Raw genomic sequence first — 27,826 nt, 5'->3', positions numbered from 1 at the left:
GGCTGTTTAGGCACTTAATAATCATTCAATTACATACTTTTTGTAGAGAGGAAATATACTAATATTCAGGTTCCTATTTGTATGTTCTTCCTCTACTCTGTGACATGTCTCAATGCTTTAATGTTCAAAAAGCTCTTTATTGTTCTCACACTGCCTGTGCTGCAGCACCACTTTTCACCCTGTCTGAAACCAGAGCCTCCATGCTCTGATTGGTTAGCTGGCTCTGTTGTGATTGGTCAACTGATTGGAGATATCCAGCCCTTAACCCTATAACTTCCAATGTGCTGTGAGTCCAGTGGCAGGCTGGAAAATCCTAAAAGCACATTAGGTCGCCTTTAACCATACGCAGAATCTGGATGCTTTATTCTTTAAGTGAAGCTTATTTTGTTTTTGTGGAAAAAATGTGTTCTCCCAAGCTTCGTGGAAACAATTGGGACTGAACTGCATTCATTTAAAAACCTTTAAAGCCTCATCTTGGACCAACTTTATTCGTATCATTAGTATTCTTTTCTTTATAAATTATATATCTTTATAACAAAAAAACTTGATCTTTAATGATATGCATCTGTATTGTATTCATCTTACAATATTCCTGATATGTTGCTAATATTCCATCTTAACATACTGCAAGGCATTTAAGAAAAAAATATGGTTGTGATTTGAAGTGACTCTTTAACAGGGTCGCAGAAGGGTTTGTCAACATTGTTCAGAGGACTGCCGGGTGAAATCACCCTGAACCTGAAGTCATAAAGGAAACAGGTTAAACTAAAATGTTGAGGCTTAATGCAGCATCTGCAGATAGGATTGGACGAAATATAACTTAAAACAGGCACATTATGCAAAACGCAATTAACTAATATATAATGGACACGGACATATTGAAACATCACTACAGGCTCTCTTCAGAAGCAGCAACATTAAACAGTCCAAATAAAACAGGTTTTTATTTTAACGGTCAGGGACAAAAGTTTGATCTGTTTCTTTTCAGACACCACCTTCAAAACTGTGATGTCATCATGGGACTTTATCTCCGACACATGTCTGCTTCAGTGGGTTCAGTTTGTGGTTTCGGGGGAAACTAAATCTCAACCAGATTATGTTATTAATTTTTTAAAAAAAGTATACAGTCACTTATTTTAAGTTTTCAACCTCTAACATAGTATATATAGTTTCTTATTGTATTTGTTTCAAATCACTTTAAACTGAATCATTGACATTAACAAACATCAAAAAGTGAAATGGACATTTTTTTTACAATATTTTACGATACTTTGACAAATAGAATAATTGTTATTTAGGGTTTCAAGTTTTAAAAACAGTGTTTGCAGCATCCACTGGTAATAAAGGAGTGTCATTTGCTCTTGTCAACACGTTTTGTGAAAAGGCCAATAACCAGAAATGAATTGGTCCAAAGACACGGATATGTATAATCAATAAAAACACAAATGCGGCTCACTGTTGCAATGACATGTTCCTTCATGAACGCGCACACAGCAGTTCATTTGGCCACAAACACTCAGTACCAGATGGGGATTAATCCGCCACTGAAAGTAGTCCCTAACAAATGGACTCGTTCCTCCAGTTTCAGTAACACTTGTTAAAAAGCTGCAGGAACCAGCTGTTTTTGGATACAAGTCAGCATTTCTTTTTTTTAAGCATAAAAGCTTTTTATTTTTCTATTTTTATAAAGTATAAGATCCAATAAGTTTGAGGCTGAGTGATACAGACAGAGTAAGGAAGGCAGGAAATGTAAAGAGACGGATTAACACGTTCAGTCTTTTCCGAGGATTTGTTGACAATTTGAAAAATATAAAAAGAAAGTGCGAGTGAAGGAGAAGCACTGACTGTGAGAAGAGGGGGCTGGTGGAGGAGACACATGTATGACATTTGTTATTTTGTTCCCAACAATTACAATATTTTTGGAAATCTGAGCAATCATTTACATTTTTAACTTAAAATGCCTACCTGCAAACGTTAACAATGAACCTTGAGTTTGGATTTTTTTTTTTTTAAATATTCTGATTGTGGCTCTCCTTTTTTCTTTTGTACATGGAGTGTCTTTAGTACATTTTAAGGCCCAAGTCTTATAAAGAATATATATTAACAAATAACACTACATGTGACAATAAACACACAAAATCCATACTCAGACATGGAAAAAGCCCCAAAAAGTTGCATGTGTCGGCTAACGGAGGAGTTTCAGTAGAACATATTACATTAAAAAAAACATTGTTGGAGAATCTTTTTGCAATAACAATACTCTAAGATCGACATTAAGTTTCCTCCAAAACCACATTTTTGTTGATCAGTCGCAGTTTCTGTTAATGTGCAGGAGATAAAGTTGTATTAAAATAATAAACATGAGGGTATATACATGTGTCAAAGCAGGATTTTAACTTAAAAGAAAAAGCAGACACTGTAACAGTATGTATTTACAATAGCAAAAAGGTGAAGTTATGCAAATATTACAAAAATTATAATCATTTAAAGCAAAGAGTTTGATTCATGTCCTATACATTTTTTCTGTGCACACGTACAGTTAAAACACATGAAGTTGCTCTCCTGGTACACACCGAGTAGCACCTGTACTCTCCTGAAGTATCTGCTCACCAGTTTGTCAGAAGGAGAATTGTTATTACTGCGGCAGAAGATGAAACAAAGACAGTAATACTCCAGTATCTTAATATATATTATTTGTCCACACATTCAGTTGGCAGAAGCACATACTTTTACACCACGCCATCCCCTGCATCGCTACGTGGAAAACAGAGGAAGAAAAGAAGAGCGTGACTAACGGGAAGGAAGAGTCAGTGATGGCGGCGTGTCCTCAGTGAGGAGCGGAGCTGAGCACTGAGCAAGGCGCAATTTTAAAAACGAAAATGTGAAGATGGCAGGCAATCTGGTTGCAAACACTGACACAGTAACGCACCAAGTCAAAGAAGGAAATGATCTGCAGAGAGAGGGAAACAGAATCACTGATCTGACAGGAGGGTCTCAGTGACCGCATCGCTACCTAAAAAGTTGAAAATCCTTCTATTCGACTTACTTTCTCATAGTTTTAACTATAATCACAATATAGAATTTCAGACTTTTGACTTTGCTTCAGTCTCATCATCTTTACTCACTATCTTACTTTTGACTTTATCATAAATTAAATCATACATTTCAGTTATTATATAATTATTTTTTTTATCTCGTGGTTTTATTTATAAAAACGTATATTTAAACCTCATGTTTTCGAGTCTTAAAATCATTATTTGAACTTAATATTTCACAATTTTGACTTTGCATATCAGTATACATTTTTACTAAGTATCTTAATTTCGATTTTATCATAAATATCTCAGTTTCAAATGATAAAAACCATACTTTTGACTTCATATTTGATCATTTTCTCTTACTATCCCATGGTTTGAATTCATAAAACCATACTTTTCTCTATTTTAACTCAGTATCTCAACATTTGATTGTTATAAATATTTATGTGTCAAATAAAAATCATACTTTTTGATTTATATTTGAAAATGATTGACTTATCTCATGTCAAATGATATTTAACATTGTTAAAGTCGAAATTTGGACTGCATTTCAGTTTTATAATATCTCATTGTTAATGTATAAAATCATACTTTTAACTGACCCTATATATCTCATAATTGTGACTTACCATGTTCAAATTTAATAATTGTAATTTACTATCTCACAATTTTGACATAAGTGTTTTCATCTCTTATTCCTGACATGTATTCTACATTACTGATTAATCAGGACGTAACCTGACTACATATACACATATGTTACTGCTGAGTAGATTTAAACAAATACTCACCAATGCAATCCACAGCACCAGGTACTCGTCGATAAAACTATTGAAATACTGATCCAGAAACAGTAGTCCTGGTCCCAGGAAGGCTAAATCGTGGAGATGCATCTCACTTTTTGTCATATGTGCTACCTGCAGACAAAAATAAAAACAATCGGCATCACACCACAACAGATTCATTCTGACACTAAAATCTCTGCAAAAAAAATTCAAATCTTTATCCTAATAAAAGTAGAGTTGACTTACAACTAATTTATTGGTGATTTTGGCCGAGACGCAGCCAAATGCCAGGATATAAAGACACGGGTGTTTCTCAAAGAGCTGGACAGCAGACTTCTTGTATATCATCATCGCCAAAATAATAACCGAACCAATATGTAAGACTGGAGAGAGGACGCTGGTTCCCTGAGGTCAGGCACACAAAAACAAAGATCATTTTAATAAGATAATAAACTGATCTGAAACCTGAACTGATGCCAATAAAAATATGTCTATTCTAGTCAGAAACTTTGAACTACTGGTATTTGTGCCATTATGTAGCAATGACTGCAACATAGAAGCACACAGTATTTCTCAATATCAAAACAATACTGCATGGTGGGGCATACAGACACACAGAAAGCTTATCAGATATAGTATTAAATAATACTTGAGTTTGGGTCACAACAAATGTAATGTTAATTCTCGTAATCATGCGGATGAGAAGATCTAACAATCTTATGACAGACACACACAGATAGTGTCTGTTCTCTTTTTGTCAGAGCATATCATTTATTTGTTGTTATTTGGATGTTAAAAGAATAAATAAATATAATAAAAACTAAAATGACTTACTGCTATCGTGGATCCATTTTTGCCCACACCTCCTGTAAAAATAACTCGGAAGTAATTGGTGCAGGAGAAGATGGCTCCTAAAAAAGTGCAGATGGCGGGAACCATTTTCATCTGGATATTTAGGATCGGAATCTAGAAATCAAAACAGAAAAAGGAAGTAATAATAACACATATTGGACATTTACGTCCAAAAATGTGTTGATCAATCTTTAATCGTCCAGATATTTCTGTAGCTTGTAAATGTGTGTAAATACACCTTTGCATCCGCAATAAAAGCATCATGAGTAGTATTAGAGAATGGTAAATTAGTTATTATTTTCAGATAAAAATGACAGTACAAAATAATGTAAAAGCAAGAAGAAATGAAAATGTTTACATTATTACAACATCATCTCAATCTGTAGGAATTAAAACCCATAAATTACCAGTGACTGCCAGAAAGCAGATCCTCCCACGGCGGCCAGCAAATACATGATTATTATGAAGAGTTGCACCTCAGTCACATCAATGCTGAGAGGGAGGAGGAAGCAGAGAGGACAGTGAGGATTAGTGAGGACCAGCAGCAGCACGCAGCCCTCCTGCTGCCTCTCCCACAACACGCTGCTGGACCTGGAGCTGAGGGAGCGCTCTGGGGTTCTTCTGCACAGCACGGTTATTTTGAAGGATTTTTAACAGAAAAGTAGCTTCATTAAAATGCAATCAGCAATCCACCTACTTCCATTCTTTATGCTAAGCTAATAGGGCTGTGCATCTTCACTGGTCTCACTATTCGATTCGATTAGGATTATCCTGTCTTCGATTCGATATCCCGATGCATAACAATGCATTGCATCCTCAATTTTCTATATTACTGCACATGGCTTCTTTTTCATCAATGAACACATGCAGTAAGATAAATATGAACTCCCTTTTTATTATTTAGAAAGTAAGTCAGAAATAAATAACATAAATGTCTTGACATTAAATTATAAACCAAAGTAAACCAATTGTATAGGTCTAGCCTTCCTATATCTGAATGTGAAGGTGTTCCATCCTCAACAACTAAAAACTAATACTTCTGCAGTCTAGCTGTAGCTTCTAGCAACGGTCTTCTGTTAAAAAAAGGACACTGAATGTCCTGAATGTGGCATCACTAACAGGACTTTAGTCTGAACACAGCAGACAACAGGAGTATTTATAACAGCATATAAAAACAAAAATACTGCATGTGGGTGCACACTTATTCTCTGTCTTACTGTTACATAAATCGCATGATTTTAGGAGATTAAGTTAGCTTCATCATATCTCAATCAGTCATTAAGTGAATAATAAAGTTTCTATCAGGCTACTATCAGCCTGTCACTCATTATTTTCAGGGGGGGGCGGGGCAGTGTTAACTTCGTTAACAAAAACTATGACGAAAAATGTTCGTCAACGACCTTTTTTACATGACTAAGACGAGACGATGACGATACTGCATCTCTTCTGCTCTCACTGTAAAATATAATATTTAATTTCACTTTTCAGAGCAGTTATATCATTTTTTTCAGTAGTTAGAAAATGAAGTTTAGGAATATGTAGATTATTCAGAATTTGTTCTCATAAAAGGAAGGAAAATGTAAATATTGGAACTATACAGTTGTGCTCCACAGGCTGCTGTCAGTCTGTACTCAATCACATGGACATTTGTCTAACCTGGTAATGCAAAGTCAAATCTAATTTCCTAATTAGCAAATTGAGAATTAGCAAACATATTAGGATTTTTGAGATCAGCTGAGCCATGTTTTACTGGCTGCAGCTTTAAGCAGAACCGACATGTGAGTGGAGGTCAGAGGTCGCTGGTGAAGGAGATGCAGTTAGCAGCGGGAGGTTACCGTGGTGTTCCACAGACAGGGACCCACAGCTGCTGTGAACATCTGTAATCCTGATACACACATCTGCACCTCTGTTGTGTCAAATCAACACACAGAATACATCCATTTTTGCATGCGTTTGTATGCTTTAAAAAAATGTTGTTGCTTTTTGCAAAGTTTTTGTGATTCCTTAGAAAAGTGATATATTAAATACATGCATGTATTATTATTGTTTTATAAATATAAAATATTAATAATGTGGAGTTTTTAGAACTTTCTTACTCAGTATTTTAGTTTAGCTTCAATGTCAGCGCGCTTCTTGTCTGTTTTGTGAATCTAACAGGCTTTTCAGATTTTGGCACCATATTTGTTTAAAGAGAGTAAATGCATGAATGTACTGTTCTTGTAATACTGATTTAGATAAAAGGATGATAAATGTTTTGCACATTTCTGCAAAGAATGTACAGCCCTTTCATTTTTAAACAGATATATTGTACATATTGTTGGGGAATCATTCTCATAGATATCCACCTTTTGCCCTTTGACGTTTATGACCAACCCTGACGTCTGTTATCTCCCTTATGCTGCAATTACATCGGACGCGATGCGACGTTTGGGGGCGGCGCGATTACATGTAAAGGCCCAGATACACCGGCCAGTCACCTGAGAAGTCGCCGACGCCGACACCGACTGTTGCGTCGCCGGACTCTCCTGCGTATTTGCCGACTTCGCGCACTGGAACACACCGCAAATCCGAGCCGAGCATGTATGAACTGCGCGTATGCGTGAGTGGCAATAACTGTCCTTACCAGCAGGCGGCGGTAGTGTGTATTCATCATTCAAAAGAGGCAACAACCGGAAGACAGAGAAGAAGATTTTCACTCTCGTCCATTGAAAACCTGAACGAACAGGAGCTCTATAAACCGATGAGGTGAAATAGCCGTCCGTGTGTGTTCCATCTTCCATTTTAAATCATTTCTTTACCTCCCTCACTTCCGTTAACGCTTCTCATGCACTGATTCGCTAGCTGAACAGCCAATCACCGATTCAACATGTTGAATCGGCGTCGGGAACACCACCGGAAGTCGGACAAAGGGATAACACTGATTGGCTGTTCAGCTAGCGAATCAGTGCATGAGAAGCGTTAACGGAAGTGAGGGAGGTAAACAAATGATTTAAAATGGAAGATGGAACACACACGGACGTCTATTTCACCTCATCGGTTTATAGAGCTCCTGTTTGTTCCGGTTTTCAATGGACAACAGTGAAAATGGAAAGAAAAACGCTATTTGTTGTTTGTTTATATCACGGAGTCTGTTCTTCTTCTCTGTCTTCCGGTTGTTCCGGTTGTTGCCTCTTTTGAATGATGAATACACACTACCGCCGCCTGCTGGTAAGGAGAGTTGTTGCCACTCACGCATACGCGCAGTTCATACGTGCTCGGCTCGGATTTGCGGTGTGTTCCAGTGCGCGAAGTCGGCAAATACGCAGGAGAGTCCGGCGACGCAACAGTCGGTGTCGGCGACTTCTCAGGTGACTGGCCGGTGTATCTGGGCCTTTAAGTCAATGCAGAGACACGATCAGACGCGAATTCGCTCCGACGGCGCGCATGAAGCGGTGGACGCGGCTCGAATCACGCGATTGAGGCGATTGAAGGAGGCCGCGTCAAACGCGAGAGTTCAATTTGTTCAACTCGAGCATCAAATTCACGTGACGCGTTCTCGCGGAAGCCAATCAGAGGTGAGGATCTCAGCCTGCCGTCACTGACGTTCAACCAGAAAACATCAGCCATTAGCTGTTAGCAGTTAGCACACAGAGATCACAGCTCCTCATATCTGTTCAGAAACTGTACAGAAGTTAAACAAGTACAAACCACAGACTGTCTATGTCATGGCGAATACAGTCGCTGGTTTATTTATGTCTGTAGGCCGTTGTTATCAGTGTGAAGTAAGCATACAACGTTAGCTTAGCCTGGTCGACCCAATCTCCAATCAGAAAACAAGCATTTTAAACAGGTTTTTCGCCTGCCGTCTGTCTGCAGACTTGTCAAGCATTAATTCATGGTTTTTACTAACCGGTATCAGTATGTTGTTACGTCGGCATCATTTAGAAACGTGTATTACAATTTAATCACGGTCAAATATGTTCATTTTGTTGTGGTTGTAGCTCCCGAGCCAGTGCGTCTTGTTTGAATGATGCGAGTAAACACAGCTGGCAACCGCGGTGAAACTCGAGCGACTAGAGCGATGTGATAGGAGCGTTTAGAGCGAAGCGAATATTCGCATCGCGTCCGTTGTGAACGCAGCATTAAAGGTGGGGTAGGTAAGTTTCAGAAACCAGCTCGAGATACACTTTTTGTTATATTCCATGGAATGCTCTTAACATCCCGATAGCAATGAATATCTTAAGTGCTTTGACAAAAAATCCATAAAAAAATGTCATCTGTGGAACCCGTAATACTGTAAAAACTACAACCAATCCGTTTAGCCAGGCGATTGCCGCCCTGTCTGTCAGCCTTCCATCTCGTGCACGCACAAATGTATCTCGTGCCCTCATTGGGCGTGCCGTCATTGGGCGTGCATTGCAGCAGTACTTCAATGACTCGCCACTCGCCAGCAACAGGCGGCCACTTTCACCATGGCAGAGTTAGGTTCAACATCGTCTAATGGTCGCAAAAGAAAAAATGTAATGGAGCAAATTAAGAACAAAAAGAAAATGGAAACTAGGAGAAGTCAAACCAGAGTCAATATCGGAGTTGCTTTGGCTGTGTAGTATTGCTAACCTAGAGGTGTTTAGCCTTGCCTAATATGTAACGTTACTGCAGCTTGCTCTCGCGGAGGAGGTGCTCTGTAAGGAAGTCTGAAGGAAGGTGCGGATTCTTTTTGGCTGTGTACTTTCAAATTTTAGTGCACTCGAGCCAATTTCTGAAACTTACCTACCCCAGCTTTAAAGGTGACCTATCATGAGAAATGCACTTTTGTACGTCTTTTATACATGAATATGTGTCCCCGGTGTTCCAGGGAACTCACCAAGTGTCAGAAAACACAACCCTCTCTATTTTCGTCCATACCCAAATCTCTTAAAAAGGGGCTGCAACGGATCTGATACAGACTGATCCAAATTTGAACACTTCTATGACGTCACAGAAGTTGCGCTACGGCCATTGGGCCAACTCCACCAATCAGGAGGAGACAGCCACGGACATTGCCGTTTGAAAGCACTGGAGACGCTGTAGTACATATGCCAGGCCTGTAGATGGTGCTGTTCTCTCAGAATCAGCCCATGAAAAGACAAGTGTTAAATTGAGCGAAATGAGGAATGGCTAAAATGCATGATCTGTTTGGTATCTTGGAAAATAAAAAGTATAAATATGCCTTATATAGGTATGGTCCTACACTATATTATTCAAATATAGCATGATAGGTCCACTTTAAGGAAATGGGCTGCTTGCCTGCTTCAGCCACAATGTTGTTGTTGTTACCAGTCTATGACCGGGAAACTCTAGGTCACAGATGGTTTATTGTTGTGGGTACACTGGAACACTTCCTTCTCTGTGTTTGTGGACTCCAAGGTGTGAAATATTCGAGTTCATAAGTGTCAGACGCAAGTAACTCAGTGTTCCCAGCTGTTTTAGGCTATCTCCCCAAATATGTTGATTACTCTCTGTGAACCAGTTAAAAGGTCTAACGAGAGAGAGGCGCTCCAGAATTGACGTGGCAACTCTCCCGTGAAGTCAGCAGCTCTGGCTCTTAGACTTGTTTTGTGAATTCTCCGGCCGAAGCTCCTAAATAAACCATCAGTGTTTGACATCAAAGCTCCAGCTCTCCCCGTGTCTCCTTCCTGAGTCGGTGACTCCTCTTGCACTGCTACACAGAAGTTTCCCCCACACATATATGTTTTAATGTCTAATAACAGAATATATATATATATATATATATATATATATTGGAGTTTGCTTCTTTTTTCAATTTTCTCTTACTGTGTGTATTTTTAACCAATAAACTAAGAGAAAGATTTGTTGTTGTATAATTGTATTGTTTTCATTTTGTGGGTATTTAAATATATAATATAATGCCTTAGTGTTTCTGTTATTAATTTGAAATGTAAAATGAATAATACAATTTAAGACAAAATTAATAATAGTGCATGTTATATGTTTTTGTTGAATGCAAGAAAAAAATATGTTTTTAAATCATTTAAAATCAGGTATTCGGGTAAAATGAAAACCTTTATAACTTAAACCATCAAACCAACAAATAACAAGCCGCTTGACTTACATGCCGAAGCGCAGCGTTCCTGACACGTATGTTTGCCAGTGAGCGCAGTAGAACATGAACATCCCGGCGAAGCAACAGAAGAACATCCAGTCCGGGTTGGTGCCCATCTGCACGGCTATACTGGTTCCCAACACCACAAACACTGCACACACACATGAACACAGTCAGCTTTAGAGAACGAGTCTCAGAATAAAGACAAAGTGGATCAGAGTCCAGCCGGAGAGAACTGACCGGTGGAGAGGGAGTCACAGCCGTGGTCGAACAGCTCGCCCAGCGGAGAGCTGCTGTTGGTGCGTCTCGCCTGCTTCCCATCAATGGCGTCCAACGACTGGTAGATGAACAGACCCACCGCACACAGCAGGTACGCCCAGAGAGGAGCCTGAAACACACACACATTCATATCAAACTCAAAGCACATAACAGGTAAAAGAGATCTCAGATCAGGTGACCCAGACAAAAGAATTACTTGATACTATACCTCCCTTAAGATATTGATACTCAACTATTGAATTAAGTTATTAATTAAGTAAAACCTCCCTGTTTCTGATGTGCTTTGGGGCTCTGCAATATGGAGAAACAAAAATATCACGATATATCTGATCAAATACCTCAATGATGATATTAGGACAATAATGTATGGTTTGATTTTTTTTCCTTCACAAATTATTTACACATGGAGAAAATTCTGATAAATAATCATCAGTAAAGTGGATTTAATGATTAAGTGGGTAAAGGCGAATAGTATAACAGCTAGGAAAGTCCAGTAAGTTCAGAAAGCACATTCACATACAATGGAATGCAGCCTCAAAACCAGGAAAAGACTACTCTGACAGTATAAGAAACTCAAAACAATATGTAGTCTCGTATTACAACATAATGGCAATAGTTTTTCTTCATCTGCTTTAATGTCCTCTTAATGCCAATTTATATTCCATCAACTCTGCAGCTCCTTCAGTGTCTTTTAAACAACACAAAAACATGCTTTTATTCATGGCTTTATTCTAATGTATTCTCCTTTGCTGTAAAAACTCACAAAAACCTACTGCAAATGTTTTACATTAAAACCCTTCCTGCAGCTACCTTTCATGCTGATTTTCATAATATTTTGTTTTTTATTCACAGTATCATTACAGATACAAATCCAATATGGAGAAGCAACTGGAGTGAATTAGTAATTTTAACATTTAAAATGCTTTAAGATGAACCCTGACCTGTTCAGTGGCCGTGGGGCAGTAGTAGATGAGCACCAGGGTGGTGAAGACGTTGGTGGCCAGGCCGATGATGGTGATGAGGTTGGGGGCGATCCAAGCGGGGACTCGTCCCACCAACCACTCCCAGTAACGCTGCATCAGCGGCTCCAGCAGGGAGCGCCCCGCACTGCTGTACCTGTGGGGGGGGGAACAGCAGCCAGGAGAGGATTTACACTGGAGATTTATCAGAAATAATGATGGTGACACAATATAGGAGTCGTGATGAGAGCAGTGGAATACAAATACAACTAACTTGTATTAGGGATGGAACATAACTTGTTTTAATACTGAAATGCTATAGGAAAGATTATAATTTTCAAAGCTGCAATTGTGATATAGTTTATTATAATAAACAACTGTACAACTATACTGAATACATACAGCTCTGGGGAAAAACACTCCAAATGTTTCTTAAATCTCAATCTCTACATGTATGGCAGCATTGGCAGCCATTCCATTCCAGTGTCTGTTGATAGAAATGTTTTCAGTAGTTTATAGAATCAAACAAACTCAAACACATACCTATAAATAGTAAAAACCAGAGAAACTGATCATTCTGCAGTGGTCTCTTAATGTTTTCTGTATAATGCCAATTTTGAATGTTAATCAAATACTGGTATGCATACCCTATGTAATCAGATAAGTTTCTGATATTATCAGAAACATAAAAAAAAAATGTTGAGAATGATCAATCTCAAACAGTAACTAAGTTTTAAATTATTTGACTAAATGCATCCTATTTGTGAAACCTACTTGTGAAACTGGAATTTTATTTAATTATTTTGCAACCATGGTATGTTTTTAAGTTCTATTACCATGTTGTTTCATTTTTTAGCAATCTCTGGAACAAGTATTTCCCTTAGGAATACATAATGATCCAACTTATAGTGTAAGGCAGGGGTCGGCAACCCTAAAATATTTAAATTGTATTTTCGGATCCTGAACGAGACCGTCGCCAGAGCGCGTCTCCCCGTTACCTGCAGAAGGAAGCCATGCACGCAACACAGCGCAGAAGGAAACAAAACATTTAAGAAATTTAGACCGCAACAGAATTAACCAAGCGACTGCCTGTTTCTCCTGGCCAAGGACAGGTTCCTTGAACACAACACGAGCCTAACGTGTCAAAACGTGGTGTAGTGCTGACGGAGGGCCCGGCCCACGGAATGCCGCTCCAGCACTTCCAAAATTGTAGTACACAGAGCTGTACACATGCCACAGTTTTTGCGTGGCTGTGTCTTTAGTTGTAAGCCCAGTGGCGATCTGTTCATCTGCCATCAAGTGGCGGACTGGCCATCGGGCCACTAGGTCCACCGTTCCCTCCCCCCGTTGACAGTTCACATGGGCTGGTCTGGATGAGATTCCCAGGCTGATTTTCAGTCCCAGTCAGTCCCTGTCTGTCATACTGATCATACAATAACGCCATAGAAAATAATATGCTACATTACAGTAGGCCTACAACTACTTCTGGGTCTCTGTGTGTCATTCAAGCTCGGCCCTGCGTGTGTGGCACGAGCGTATTTTGTGTGAGCGAGCGAGAGAGAGAGAGCGGTACCGGGGATTATTGCATCCGGTTAGCTAGCTATGCTAAGGGATATAAAGAGCTTTTTCTACAACCAGGTGGAAGAGAGCTCATCTGTCAGACTAAGAGGCTGATAACCTCAGCTGAGTGAGGTAAAGGCACACCTTTATACGATCATTATAGTTATAAAGAGAATAAATAAAAAAACAGGTATAAAATACTATATGACGGTAAAAGAAAGTTATTATTAATAAACAGGAATAGAGTTTGAAAAGGGAGTGATTTGTAAAATATCCGTAAAGAAAAAGTAAATCTGTTTACAGTTCCGTTTCATATGGTAGAGCCTCCAGCAAAAAGGCGGGCTAAAATCCTTGATTAAACATGCGGGGTTTTTATGTGATTTCATGAGGTAAAATTCGCTTACATCACAGCCGTGGTGCTGAACCATGTGGATCCTCTGGTGCCTTGCCTTACCACACACACACACACACACACACACACACACACACACACACACACACACACACACACACACACACACACACACACACACACACACACACACACACACACACACACACACACACACACACACACACACACACACACACACACACACACACACACACACACACACACACACACACACACACACACACACACACACACACACACACACACCTTGTAGGCTACTCACTTTTTTTCTTGTAGCCCTCGAAAGGGTTTTGGAGGTTGATGCCTCGGTGAACGTGAGTTGTTTGGCTTTCTTGTCTGCAGCAGCAGAAAGCATTTTGAATGTTTGAATGAATCAAAGTGAGTCGTCACCGTCGATTTTCTCTAAGACTTATGCTCCAACACACAGATGCACGGGGTGCAGAATAGTTTCCCCCCACTTTCGTGCAAGACATCGGGGTACTGCTTTGCTCGGTCTTTAGCAGAAATGTTCGTCGGTAAATGAGATGGATCAGATTTTTTCATCTTGGTGTTTTCTCTCTCGTGTGAGCTCCACACGTTCACTCTACGGTGTTGTTTACCTTCTGTGATGCGCGAGCTGATGACGTCGCGTCATCATCATCACTACTTCACGAGTTAACTTTTTTTTCCTCAACTTTGTGTGGAAAAATGCGGGGATTATGCGGCCTTTTGATAAATATGCGGCCTTTTAAAAATCTGCGCCATTTTGCTGATTATGCGGTAAATTTTGCGATCGCAGGATCGCGTTTTTCTGGAGGGTCTAAAATGGGTGTTGAGAGCTGTATCCTAATGTTGCTCTCAAAGTGCATCAGATTGATGCTTTTAACTTCAATATAAAAAAAAAATCTTCCCGGGGGAGCATGCCCCCGGACCCCACTAGAGGAGGTGAGTACCATAATAATATGCACACATCTTGTGTCCATATCTTTCTGTTTGGGTGGTCATGCCATGGCATGTGCGTGTCATAGTGATCTTAATGTGGATTTGGCACACTGATCACATTTTAATTTTTTTAAAAGGCACTTCATATCAGAAAGGTTGCTGACCCCTGGTGTAAGGTTTTCCCTGAGCGTCTCAGTCAGCTGGCTCACCTGTGCTCCTCCAGTCTCTTGAGCTGGTGTCGGGACAGGGGGGGTGTGGGCAGCTCGATCAGCCTGCGCAGCACTCCGGGGGCCAGCCAGCAGGCCGCCTCCATGCCCAGGCCCGGCCCAGGGTCCTTTTCCCGGCCAAGGCCTCGGCGAGAACGCAGGCCCCCCCCTTGCTGCTGCTGCTGCCCCGTGGCGCTCATAGAGCCCTGCTGCCTGCTGCTATGGTCCCCGATGGCTCTGGCTCCGCCTCTGCCACTGTCCTGCCGGAGGGGCTAAAGATCCACAGTGGGGCTGGATGAGGCTGCAAAATACGTACAAAGAAGAGACCACTGTCACGATACTGTCCCGTGAAAATATATTTGAAGAGCGTTTCATCATTGTTTAATCTGATGATTATTTGTTATACTTTCTGTCAGATCTAAACCAATACCTGCATTTTAATATGTGCAGATACAGATATTTAGTATTTGGCTAGCATGAACTCCTGAGGTTCTTTCACGTGATGCTTTTGCAGATGCTAAATTAAATTAGCATTATTGTAAGAAGCCGCTCAGGATGTTGATGTACACACATTACAAGCTGCTCTCTTGCTTTTCTGTATTTCAAGAATAAAATATTTCCAAACAAAGGACACATTGAGTAAGCCCTCTGCTACTAGCTCCTCAGACTGCAGACTGTCTCATGTTACGTTTTGGCGGCACAAACTGTACCTCAATCTCAAATAATTCTGGGAGACAAAAATATATAAGTACTTCGTGACATCTTTAAAGAGCTTTAAGTAATACAACATATTATTTATTTCTGCTACAATATTTTAGGATTAACGGTGCTTATAATTGCACCATTAAATACTGTATAGAGCTAAACACACGACAATAGGCCAGCTGGATCAATATATGGAACTGATTAGTTCATTATGTCAGGATCAGCACCCATTATTAAAATTCGGTTCAGATCAGTCCCAAGACAAGTCTGATAATAAGTCTGCCACTGGTTTAGATATTATAATAACAAGTGAAACATAAGTCTAATATCAGGCGAGAGAGATTAGTCACTGGGGGTGGATAAAGTACATGACTATTTCAAATTACTAATGCCAGTGTAAACATAAAAGTAAAACATTGAAAAAAGAAAATTATACAAAAGTACAGCAAATGCTTTGACATCTAGATATACAGACCAATAAAGACTGTATATAAAGAGGACATATACGTATCCAGATGAATCATGTCTAATGATACATCATTATTTAGTGGTGAACATGTTTTGCAATTATAATTTAAATCACTCAAGTAACTTAAGTTATCAAATTAAATAAAAAAGTAGTAGGATATAAAGAACATAATTGCCTCTGAAATCAAGTGGAGTGGAGGATCAAGTAGTACAAAATGTAAATACTCAAGTAAAGTACAGGTCCCTCTAAATTGAACTTAAGTACAGTAGTTGAGTAAATATACTTAGTTGCTCTCCACCACCAAAATGATCAGAAACTGCCCTGAACACACACGTGTTATTGTTAGCACCAGGGCTTACATCAGAGTGTATACTACAGTACTAACCACATGACTGCACTAAGTACCTGACATGAATATCAACTATGAACACATGAATACCAAATAAGACCCCATTATCTGCAGACATTGACAGGGTTTATTCAGATAACTGTTGCCAACTGTAACAACCAAAGACAGTGTGTGATCTACTTGATGGACCGTGTCCGTAGTACTAACCCATTTATTGTGACTGTCAGCAACACATGAGCTACTGACGTTAGCAAAACAACCTGCTACCAGCGGTTTGCTAATGCTAGCATGCTAGCTGCTTCCTTTCAGTATTGCTACTGTTGAAAATTAGCATTAGCTGGTAGCTACGGAAGACAATGTTGTCACTTTAATATTTTTAAATAGTTTGCTTCATGTTGGCTTATTATCACTTATTCACACCATCATTAATGAAAATATCATCGCCTCTTAAAAATATTGATGAATGTAGAGTGTACTCTTGACACCTGCGCTGATGAGTGCGGCTAGTTGAAGTTAGCTTGACGAGCTAACCCCAGAGACAGCTAACTGACGGATGTAACACCGACTGACCTGGCCGATTAAAGGACGAGAGCAGCGGACAGTCCGAGGGGCAAGGAGGGCGCTTCAAGCCAGCAGACAGGACCCCTCTGTGGGTGGTTAGTTTATACGTTTCTCTCTATCAGACGTAGACCACCGGAGGGACGATTTGCAGCTGGAGGTGGATCACCAGTACCGGTGTCACAGTGGTTGTTGCAGCTAGTTCACGTCAGTTCACGTTAGCCATCAAGGAAATCTCGCGTTGTTCTAATCATCATAGGCCCTGAGTTTGGTCTCCCAGGCTATTCAAGGAGAAATTCAATTTAACATTGTTTTTCCTAAAATGAAACTGTGCACGCATTTTGAAGTTTAAAATGCACCAAAAGCAAGGGACGTCCTATTTGAATTGTTTAATGGTTTTTTTCTGGTGTCCACAGGAAAAAAACGGTATTATGGTAGAAGAAGTTCTCAGGAGTGGTGGAGTCGAACTACTGTAATTCATACTTCAGTTGAATATTTACATTTAATGCAACTTTATCATTTTACTCCACTACATTTTTTATGACAGCTTTAGTTACTTTAGATTTAGTTAAACACATTTGTATCTCCGTCCTGTCCAACATACAAATTAATGCAGCAGTTAAATGGTCAAATATAGTTTGGGGCAAACATTTTCCCCTCTCCTTAGTTAGAAAGTGATACATGTCTCAAGACAGACCTTCTCTAAATGTATTTGGTTTAGTGTAACGTCATGTCAAACAGCAATAGTGTCAATGGGATCAAATAATATATAGCCAAGATCAATCCAGGAAACCTAAAGGGGATGAGGTATCTTGTTCCAGACTTTGTCTGCAGTAGGTCTGAATTCTCTGACTTTAAAAACACCTCCTCTAAACCCGTGGTTCTCAACCTTGGGGTTGGGACCCTCAAGTGGGTCCAAAGATATTTTCTTGGGTAATAGTAACCACTTGCCATGCAGCAACACTACAGCTGTACAGTTTATGAGCAATCAATGTGTTTGCATGGAGGGGGGGACGGGTTGTGACACCATATTCTAGACTCTAGGGGCTTGCGAGTCAAAACAGTTTAAAAACAATTCATCCAGACCAACAAGTCAGGTTCAAGCTCTGTGTTGCACATAGCGGGCACAATATTTCAGTTTTCTATCAGTTTTGCTTGACTTTTTTTGTAGTTTTTTTTATTGTGATTCCCCCCATGCTTGAAAACATTACTTGTTTGTATCGCCCAGCCCTCGATTATACATCACGACATTTCTGCACATCTGCAGTTGAATGGGTATCTTAAGACAAAGAATGGACACAGAAAACGTTTTATGTATGTGTGTAGCAGCCCCATGTTTGAGCATCAAAGTGATGTTAGGCCTCCCTGTCTGACTGTTGAGTCAGGTAAGGGTTAAAGAAGTCTCTCAGGAGGCTCTGAACCCGGGGGGGCTGTGGGCTCCTGGCCCCAGACACCAGCGCTGGATTCAGAGCCTGGTTCAGGGTCTTTGTGGGGTTGAAAGCAGAGCGGGTCTGGGCAGTGTGGAGACCCTCGATGGCGCTGGACAGCCAGATGAGCCTCTTGAGACTCTGGATGCTTCGGCCGCGGTCGTGCATCAGCTGGTGCTCGCTCACAGCTCGACGGCTGCAGGGACAGGGAGGAGAAAGACTGGTCAGATATTTCATCCAAGTACAGAGTCAGATTCTAAATACATACAGTGGCAAGTTAAGTGTATTTATCAATGAATATCTGTGACGTGTAATGCTTTATTGGCCATTTTAAGCCTTTTGCATTGATCATGCACAAAAATAAACCTATAACATCTACTGTAAAAGCAAGCACAACAAAGTACAGAAGTATAGTGTATTGGAGAAATAGAGACTTAAAACAAAGAATTATAAAATGTCTATATACAAGTGCTAGTTGTAGTCTTCATTCAATGGGTGAATGTGTACATTATTTAAAGCATATAGGCTTTATACAGGGATGATTATATAATGGTTATGATTTTATTTGTAAAATTAGGATATTAAATATAAAAAGTGCTTTTTTACTTTTGAAAAAACATCTTTATGAATTAAAGGTGCTTGAAATGTACAGTAAATCCTGTTATATTAAAATCATCACCAGACATGCATCCCTCGCATATAGCTACAAAGCGATCATCCTAAACATCTATTGCTGAAAAACACTGAAAAATCGATATCTGATTTTGTTATAGAATTTGGTTGCTTTTTTGTAGACATTCTGATGTTTTGCTGTGATTTTCTGTATAGATATAATATATATTGTATCTTTAAAAGTCTTCCTCTAAGACATACTGTACAGCTTAAAAAAAGTTTCTGAACTTATTGCACGATTTTGCATCATGTATAAATATCAATAATAAATTAGGTGGGAACAGGAGTCTCACCTCTCGTTCTGTTGACACCGAGCAGCTGTAAAAACAATGAGAAGCATGACAGCGAGCCACTCCACAGGTCTGTGGGACATCTGCATCTTCTGAAACAAAAACGGTAAGACAAACACTAAAAATTCAGATTCAGAGGAAAAAAGTGACCTGGTCCATGAAAGACACATATTCCAAATTCTGCTGTTATATTTGAAAAACCTTTGTATATCTGCATCAATTCACAAGATTTCAGAGATTTAAAAAACTAAATTGTCAAACCCTAAAACACCTTGTGCAACAAAACACATCATCTATTGTTGTTTTTCTCCCTGCATAAAACACTTGACGGCTTTGCGCCTAAAAAGAATAAGCAACCCTTCTTTCAATCTAAATACACCCACAATGGTACAGCTCATTCGTCGGAGTAGTGGATGAGCAACGTGTAAACTGACCAACCAACTGCTGTCAGGAAGGTTGTTAAAAGCAGAATAGATAACGTGTAAAGATATCTGAAATCTCAGTTTAACTCTGTGTGTGTGAGTGTGTTTGCCTTTATCCATCTTTAAATGTATCAGTTCAATTATGTGAGATCTAACTCATAGATCTAGAAATGAAGTGCCTGAAGCTCAGGATGTATCCAACGACAAGACAAAAATGCTAAATCTCTATTCAAATTAGGAGTAACTTTAAAGTAAACACAATATAAGAGAAATATATATATATATTCGAAATAACTATTTCGAAATTGTGAATATTATATTAAATAATATTCTTAATGCAAGAAATAACTACACAAATTGTGATAGTTATATTATGCAATGATGATAGATGCGACAATGACTGTACAATGCACGTTATGATTACAATGATGATAATAAGAGAATGATCATCATAGTGCAATAAAAGTATAGATGTCAGATTACCAAATTTCCATTTTGTTAGATTTTATGTTAATCCCATGAATACATTTTTTTAGAAAGATAAATCCGACATATGTTAAATTGATTTATAAAACTGAAATTGCATCACATGTATACTTTTAAACATAAACAACCTTAAATAATCCAATAGCAGTTTGATGAACACAATTTCACCAAAACACACCACATTCACCGAAGCAACTTAGAATAGAAGAGAAAACGGAACGTGACCCAAAAAATGTAATAGAATAAATCACAGAAATGAATATAAGTGAAGTGAGGGGGAGATCCCTCTATAAACTTACATTAATTGTCCCTGTTGGTGACAGCAGCTCCTCTGATGATCAGACACTAAACTGACTTCAGGTATGACCTCCAGACCTTTTTATAAAGAAGCCCCACACACACACACACACACACACACACACACACACACACACACACACACACACACACACACACACACACACACACACATACACATACACACACACACACACACACACACACACACACACACACACACACACACACACACAGGCTTAAGAGTCACAAAACAAAGTGGGGCGTTTCATTTGCTGAATGAAACAAACGTCAGTGCCACATCTCTCTGACATGTGATATTTGTGTCTCTAGGGTAAAAAAACATCAAACATTTTCCGGGTTATTTTCAAAAATTACAATCCCAAACAGCTTCCCCCACCTCAGTCTGACAGTTTGGCTGTTTACACACTCGCAAATACCCTTTACATAATCAGGTGTTTTGAAAGGGGAGATGAAATTCAATTGAGGGATTTTAATTTTTCTATTTTCTGGTCTAATCCTTCCCTCTCTATCGGACAGATTCAGGCGTGTGACAAAGGAATTTATAAAAATAGGGCTGAGTGATCTTATGGATGTTGAGTCAGTGTAGATAAACTGAAAGTCAGCAAACTGTCAGTCAGCTCAGGTTTAAACTTTTGTGAACACACTCTGTCTGTAGTTTAGATGTTTGTCGCCTGGAGCTCCTCTGCAGCTGCTTAACATTACAGTCACCTCCAACAGTAATGAACCCCAAAAAAACTGGAGTCCATGGTTGCCACGGTGTCACCACAGTCACCCTTAGAGATGCAGTCGTCTTGACGACACCCTCCAGGACGAGTTTCCCTCAGTTAGAAATGTCGGCCAGCGTCAGAGGATTGTGGGTGGAGAGATAGAGGACAAGTGATTAATTCCATTAAAGAGTAAATGATGGCCTTGTAAAGAAAAGTCAGAGACTAATAGAGATCAACAGAGAAGAAAGAGAGAGCTGCAGATAAACTAATTATCTGTAGCTGAAGGGAAACTTTATCACAGCCGGAAGCACAATGCCTATCAGGGCCTTATAAAACTTTTTAATATATTTTACAGATAACAGCTATTTATCAAATGTTATCAATTTTCTTAAAATGTAGGAGCGCTCCAGAGGATGTTGAATTCTATATATAAAAGATTCCAGATGGCAGCAGTACATAGACAGAGTTGAAAACACCAATATCTTAAAGGTCACCTATTATGCAAAATCGACTTGTTCATGTCTTTTATACATAAATATGTTTCCCCTCTGTGTAAAGAGATTCTGAAAGTTTCAGGATAAAAGGCCCCTCTCTTTTTGTCCGGATCCATTTCTATAAAAACCTGTGTGAAAATTAGCTGATCAGATTCTGGCCACTTTATGATGTCATAATGTATTTTTGGGGTCGTGTAACCATTAGCCAATCACCAACCAAGCAGTGGCGAGCCGTCAGGGCCCTCTAGGCCCTCTGTGAGGGTCTAAGATATTCTAAAAAATTATATTTGAAAACATAAAAAAAAAACATTTTTTTAAAAATATTTTTTTTAATATATTTTTTTTGTTAAATGTTTCATTAGTTTTACCTAAATAACTTGATTTAATTGTATTTAAAATAACATTTCAAAATAAATAAATCCTTCGAATCTGCCTGTTCAGTTTCTGTTGGAATGTGAAGGGTTAAATTCCGTATCTGCGAGTTACTCTGAAGACGGGAGAGCTTGTTGGGCCCTGTCTCAGGTCGACTATTTTCATTTCATCGCTCCTCGGTCCTCGGTCTCACCGGAAGTTGATTTGTCTGCGCCATCTTGAGTACCGTCCCATGGCTCTTATTTCTGCCGGAGGACCGAGGATCGAGGATCGAGGAGCGAGGAGCGAGGAGTGAGGAGCGATAATGGAGGAGCGATAATCGAGGAACCACCAGTCCATCCTCCGATGAAATCCTCAGATACTCGCCCCGCCCCCTTACTGTGTATCGCTCACTGATTGGACGACGCAGTGCATGCACTGATCTCATGCTTCTTGTTCTTGACATGAGAGCAGTACCCCAGCGGAGTGAAGAAAATAAATGAAACTCACGAGAGTCACTCCTCAGTTTAAACTGTGTTTTGTTTCAATTCATGTATCATTTAGTTACAAATATGTGATATATCTGAACAACAAAGTGGTCAAAAATCATTTTATTCATTTATTCGAAACATTTTTTATATTTTCATTTACTGTCATTTCCATTCAGTCAGTCATTAAGTGCTATTAAAATGTTAATGTGCTACATATCCACACAAACAACAAAGTGTGCAATCCAATGAATGTTAATCTAACTGGGTTTTGATAGATAATATATATATTTTTCTTCTCTCAATTATTTTATTTCTATTGTGCACTCTAATCAATATTAATCAAACTATTGTTCGTGTATACATTTTAAGAATGGCGTTTATCTTTTTTGAGAATTAGTTCTTATTTGATTTTATTTATTGGGGTCTACAACAGATGATACAAATGTTTGTGTCAGTAAATGTGTGCCAGGGGTGTTTGTGAAAATAACGGGGACAGAGCTGCTGTCAGACGAACAGCTGTGCGGCGTCATCACAAACGGACGTCGCTTCACGTGACGCTCCGGAGGAAAGGACGTCCCATTGCTCTTAAAACTCATTTCCCTGCTTCTCGTGGTTTCCTTGCGTCCCTCCATGCTTCCCTGGAGGGAGGGACTAAACACAGGGAAACGACGCAAGTGAGGGAAGCAAGGATTTAATTTAACCGACCTGAGACGGGGCCCTAGTCCCTCTACATTCACAGAGGGCCAACTATAGTAACTCAACGAGAGATATGGCGCTGGACCAATCATATCTAAATGGGCGGGCTTTATTTCCCGGAGTTTATGACAAGTTCCGCCCGCTGTGAAGTCTATGCAAGTGGTGAAGTGACGCGTCCTCAAACCCGGAAGTAAGCTGCGCTCGGATTCCCTCGACAGAAAGCAATGGGATTTCTCCATAGGATTTAGGAAAATAGCTTGAAATAAGGTCTGTAGAAAACGAACCTTTTAGATAAATGCACATTTTTTTCAGCCGGATAATATCCACATGTCTACCCTACTTTTATTATTTTTGAATCATAAATCTAATCGATAGATTTATGATCGATATATTTATGATTAGCATAAGTAAATTCATGATGGCTCACTTCAGTGATAGTGATGACATCGTTTGCAAAATTATTAACCGAGTCATTTTCAAGATTGAGTTACAATGATAAACTGGAGGGACAAAGGATCAGCTGCATGACCCCGCCATCAAGTGCTTAATCCAAAAGGACAGGAGGATGGATTTTGGGTTTCAGTGATTTGATCTTCAAAGGTAGGCCTAAGTCATTTTCAATGTGGACCGCCGTGCCGACTTAATTCATTTGTAATTGTTACTTGGCTGTGGGTGCCCTGTCATGATAGGTGTTTATATAAATGGTGTTTTTTTGTGTGGTAGAGGGTCGCTGTCATTGATGCGTTTTGCACCCCGGGCCGCTGTTTTGATATTCCGCTGAGGTATACGGTGTGACGTAATAACTCTTCTTTTTTTTCGAGGGCGGGTGAGGTCAGAGGGCCTAGGTATAAAAGTCACGGCTCGCCACTGTAACCAAGGTAACCCCCCCCCAAAATATCACTTTGAATAATATGTAAGATGAACACTTGCTAGTTTTTACGACACTTTTTATTAAACATTTTTTTAACCAGTGCTGCAATCAACGCAAACAAAATTGCAGTGATTCAAACATATACAAATAAATAGATACAGTTTATATATTTATAAACATATTACATTTCATTATCTAAATGTGTTTTTTGTATTTATTGATATAGATATTAAAATGTGATTTGCCATAATTGAATGCTTCTTGCTTTTCCACTAGTAGCCTGAATGAGTTGCTAAATGTGTTGCTAGGCTTTGCAGCAGCGAAACCAAATACTAAAGCACCTTGAAATGCGAGATGGTAAAAGTTTCCATTTTAAATTTGTTTACTGCAGGATTGTATGTAATCAGCTTTTTTGCAGATGATGCAACGTGTCTTTCTACCGCTGCTTCATAGAGAGTGTGCTGGCGTATTGCCTAACCACGTGGTGTGCCAGCTGCTCAGAAAAGGACAGGAAAGCCATTCGGAGGGTCATCAACAAAGCCCAGAAGGTCATCGGCTGCTCACTGCCTTCTCTGGAGGAACTTTTCAGCCAACGTTGCCTCAACAGAGCAGGCAAAATAATTGCAGACTCTTCATACCCTGGACACTTCCTGTTTACTCTTCTGCCCTCCGGAAGACGCTACAGGTAAATTAAATCAAGGACAAACCGACTGAAAAACAGTTTCTACCTCAGAGTCATATGAGAACTGAACACCGTCAAACGCTGAACAAGCACACACACAGTAACAATTTGCAACTTCACTACTTTTTAATAGTTTTATTAATTTATTAACTGATTGACATCAGGGATGCCAAATATCCTCCCTGTGTTTTTTATATTGTAAACTGTATTTAAATTATTTGCGGGCATGTATGCATGTTGTTATGGATGTGTGAGCATATGTTTATATGTGTATATGTTTATATATTATTTTTTCGTATTATGTGGAAATGCACTGCGAGGATTGCTTTTTTAAATTTCTTTGTACCTGGTGCAATGACAATAAAGGAATTCTATTCTATTCTATTTGTATTCAATTGTCACTGCCGGCCAGGGGCGGATCTATCGAGGTGGCAACTGCCACCCTAAAAATAGGCCTTGCCACCCCAGCTGCCACCCCAGTTGGCAGCTTTGTTTTGAAAGAAAAGTTCTGGCTGATTGGACATTTTTGAGAGAAAGTCTCTAACGTCGGAGTGCAAGTGAATGCAGCACAAGACACGAGCCGTGTAACTGCTCCCCCGGCCCTGGCGCGTGCGTGGAAATATGATTTGCGGCGATTTCATTTGAACGGGACGGCGCAAAACCAGAAACATTCGGATCCAACGAGCAGCGGTCGGCGCCAGAGATTTTGTTTTGAGGGTGCTTTGGGGTAGCTTGACGTTTCATAGAGGCTGCTCAAACATTTAGGGTTTCCCATTAATGTCCCGGGCCCTACAGTTGAATTTGAACCCACACGCACATAAACAGTGTACCCGCGACTGTTACAATGAAGGTTCGATAATCAGCTCATGGCATATACGTGTAAGCAGGGTAAATTACTATTTTTTTTTTTAGTACTTAGTACATCCTCTAGGGGGGCCGGGGGCATGTTCCCCAGGGAAGATTTTTTTTTAAATATTGAAATTAAATGCATCAATCTGGTGCACTTTGAGAGCAACATGAAGAGATCTATTGATACATCTCTCAACACATATTAAACAGAACTGTAAACCGATTTTCTATTTCTTTATGGATATTTTACAAATCACTCTCCTTTTAAAGTGTATTCTTGCTTTACTGTCATATAGTATTTCATACCTGTTTGTCATATATGCTCTTATTTTTTGTATACCTATAATGATCATATAAACGTGTGCCTCAGAAATACTTATTTACATTAACCGTGACCAAACCGTTTTGTGACCCACTGAGATAACTTAGACTAAAGTTAAAGGTGGGGTAGGTAATTTTGGAGAAACCAGCTCAAGTGCTCTAGAATTTGAAAATACACAGCCGGAAAAAATCTGACACTTCCTTACAGAGCCGCTTCTCCAACACACACGAACGCGCACATGAACAATGAGGGCACGAGATAAGTTTGTGCACAGATGGAAGGCTGACAGGCAGGTAGGCCATCCAGTTATTTTACCCGGGCCGGCTAAAATGATTGGTCGTGCTTTTTACAGCGCTACGGCTTCCACAGATGAAATTCTTTTATGGATTTTTTGTCAAAGTACTTAAGATATTTATTGCTATCGGGATGTTAAAGGTCCCATGTCATGGCCATTTCCACTGATCATAATTCCATTGTTGAGGTATACTAAAATAGATTTATACTGTGCAATTTTCCAAACTCACATTGGTTTCGCATACAGTATCTCTGTAAAGTATGTGTATTCAGCAGTATTCACTCTCTCCACTACTCATGATAACCTCATATGTTTTTAACTTAGGATCATACCTGTGTTTAGTCTAGAAAAAGGTAAATGTGTGCATTTTATTATAAAGTTATGTGTATTTACAGACCGTTTCAAAAACTAAGAAGCTTATAAACATCAGGTTTAAAACTAAAAGAGCTTTGAAACACAATGAAAGATGTTTGGAGTTTTATTTGAGTTATCCATTTAAAGTTTTTGTCTAAGACATGCTGATTTGAAACCGTTGTTACATACAGTTACGGCATTTCCTGTTTCTGCCGGAGAGAGGGGAGGCCGTCCCAAAGCTTGCTGCTGTATTTACTCCCTCCATCTGACAGGAGGGAGCCTCGTTGAGCTGCGAGTGTGGCAACAGACGGAGTTCACTCCGTCACGGAGGGGTAGGGTCGAGGGAGTGGTTTGGGATTGGGCATTAAAGCAACACGATCATCGACCCAACGCAGTCCCCCGTTGTTGTTGTTGTTGTTGTTGTGAGCGCCGTAACACCGTTGGGGAGCAAATCAGCGATGTGAACGGTGACGTCATGACGCAGCAGCGGCTGCACCAGTCGGGCTCTGGGCGGTGTGAACAGGGCGGGAGCAAAAAAGGGAAACCGGAGAAGAACCAGAAAAGCTCTAGGTCGGAGCTAGAAAGGGAAAAGCGGTGGTGTGAAAGCCGCATAAACGGCTCGTTGCAGCTCTTGCCCCCCCCCCTCCCTGTGAGCCCAGTGTGCTCCGATTGGTCGGTACGTTGTGAATCGCGCTGAGCTCCGTGCAGGTGTGATTTCCTTGTTTAGTGATACACAGCCAAACTCATCCTGAGCTCACACAAAGTCACAGCCGAAGTAAAAACAATAAGTGTGGCTTGATATTGAGTAAGAAAAAGGTTTTAGGTTGATAAACGCTGTGAGAATGGGTCTGCAGAGAGAATTTCTGCCGCTTGTACCCGCGATCTCGTTCTTTTGAAACATGGGTCTTTTAGTCAATT

General features: G+C 39.8%; 2 protein-coding genes across 2 annotated transcripts; both read right to left on the bottom strand.

Moving 5' to 3' along the window:
* Window positions 1–927: 927 nt before the first annotated feature.
* On the bottom strand, window positions 928–17,407 carry cept1b (choline/ethanolamine phosphotransferase 1b). Its single transcript, XM_079683362.1, has 10 exons — window positions 17,191–17,407; window positions 15,101–15,398; window positions 11,978–12,152; window positions 10,998–11,145; window positions 10,767–10,908; window positions 5,083–5,167; window positions 4,658–4,789; window positions 4,070–4,228; window positions 3,830–3,955; window positions 928–2,950 (listed from the first exon to the last, which is right to left on the bottom strand). Exons 2-10 carry the CDS (start codon window positions 15,295–15,297, stop codon window positions 2,828–2,830), a joined length of 1,287 nt encoding a protein of 428 aa, XP_079539488.1. The 5' UTR covers window positions 15,298–15,398; window positions 17,191–17,407; the 3' UTR covers window positions 928–2,827.
* A 952-nt stretch (window positions 17,408–18,359) lies between these two features.
* On the bottom strand, window positions 18,360–20,908 carry pth4 (parathyroid hormone 4). Its single transcript, XM_079685384.1, has 3 exons — window positions 20,775–20,908; window positions 19,571–19,659; window positions 18,360–18,801 (listed from the first exon to the last, which is right to left on the bottom strand). The coding sequence occupies exons 2-3, from the start codon at window positions 19,654–19,656 to the stop codon at window positions 18,534–18,536; spliced, it is 354 nt and encodes a 117-aa protein (XP_079541510.1). The 5' UTR covers window positions 19,657–19,659; window positions 20,775–20,908; the 3' UTR covers window positions 18,360–18,533.
* Between the last annotated feature and the right edge of the window lie 6,918 nt (window positions 20,909–27,826).

The sequence above is a fragment of the Notothenia rossii genome (assembly GCF_949606895.1).
Source record: "Notothenia rossii genome assembly, chromosome: 5".
Taxonomy (NCBI): domain Eukaryota; kingdom Metazoa; phylum Chordata; class Actinopteri; order Perciformes; family Nototheniidae; genus Notothenia; species Notothenia rossii.
This window is presented reverse-complemented; position numbering and strand designations above follow the sequence as displayed.

What these genes read in the sequence shown, in the direction of transcription:
- cept1b (XM_079683362.1), bottom strand. Translation starts at nt 15,297, where the DNA reads ATGAGCGCCACGGGGCAGCAGCAGCAGCAAGGGGGGGGCCTGCGTTCT. An exon ending in GCCCCACGGCCACTGAACAG is followed by an intron (nt 11,146 to 11,977) that starts GTCAGGGTTCAT and finishes TGTGTGTTTCAG; the next exon opens with GCTCCTCTCTGGGCGTACCT. An exon ending in TGGTGCTGTGGATTGCATTG is followed by an intron (nt 2,951 to 3,829) that starts GTGAGTATTTGT and finishes CTCTCTCTGCAG; the next exon opens with ATCATTTCCTTCTTTGACTT.
- pth4 (XM_079685384.1), bottom strand. Translation starts at nt 19,656, where the DNA reads ATGCAGATGTCCCACAGACCTGTGGAGTGGCTCGCTGTCATGCTTCTC. An exon ending in CGGTGTCAACAGAACGAGAG is followed by an intron (nt 18,802 to 19,570) that starts GTGAGACTCCTG and finishes CTGTCCCTGCAG; the next exon opens with CCGTCGAGCTGTGAGCGAGC.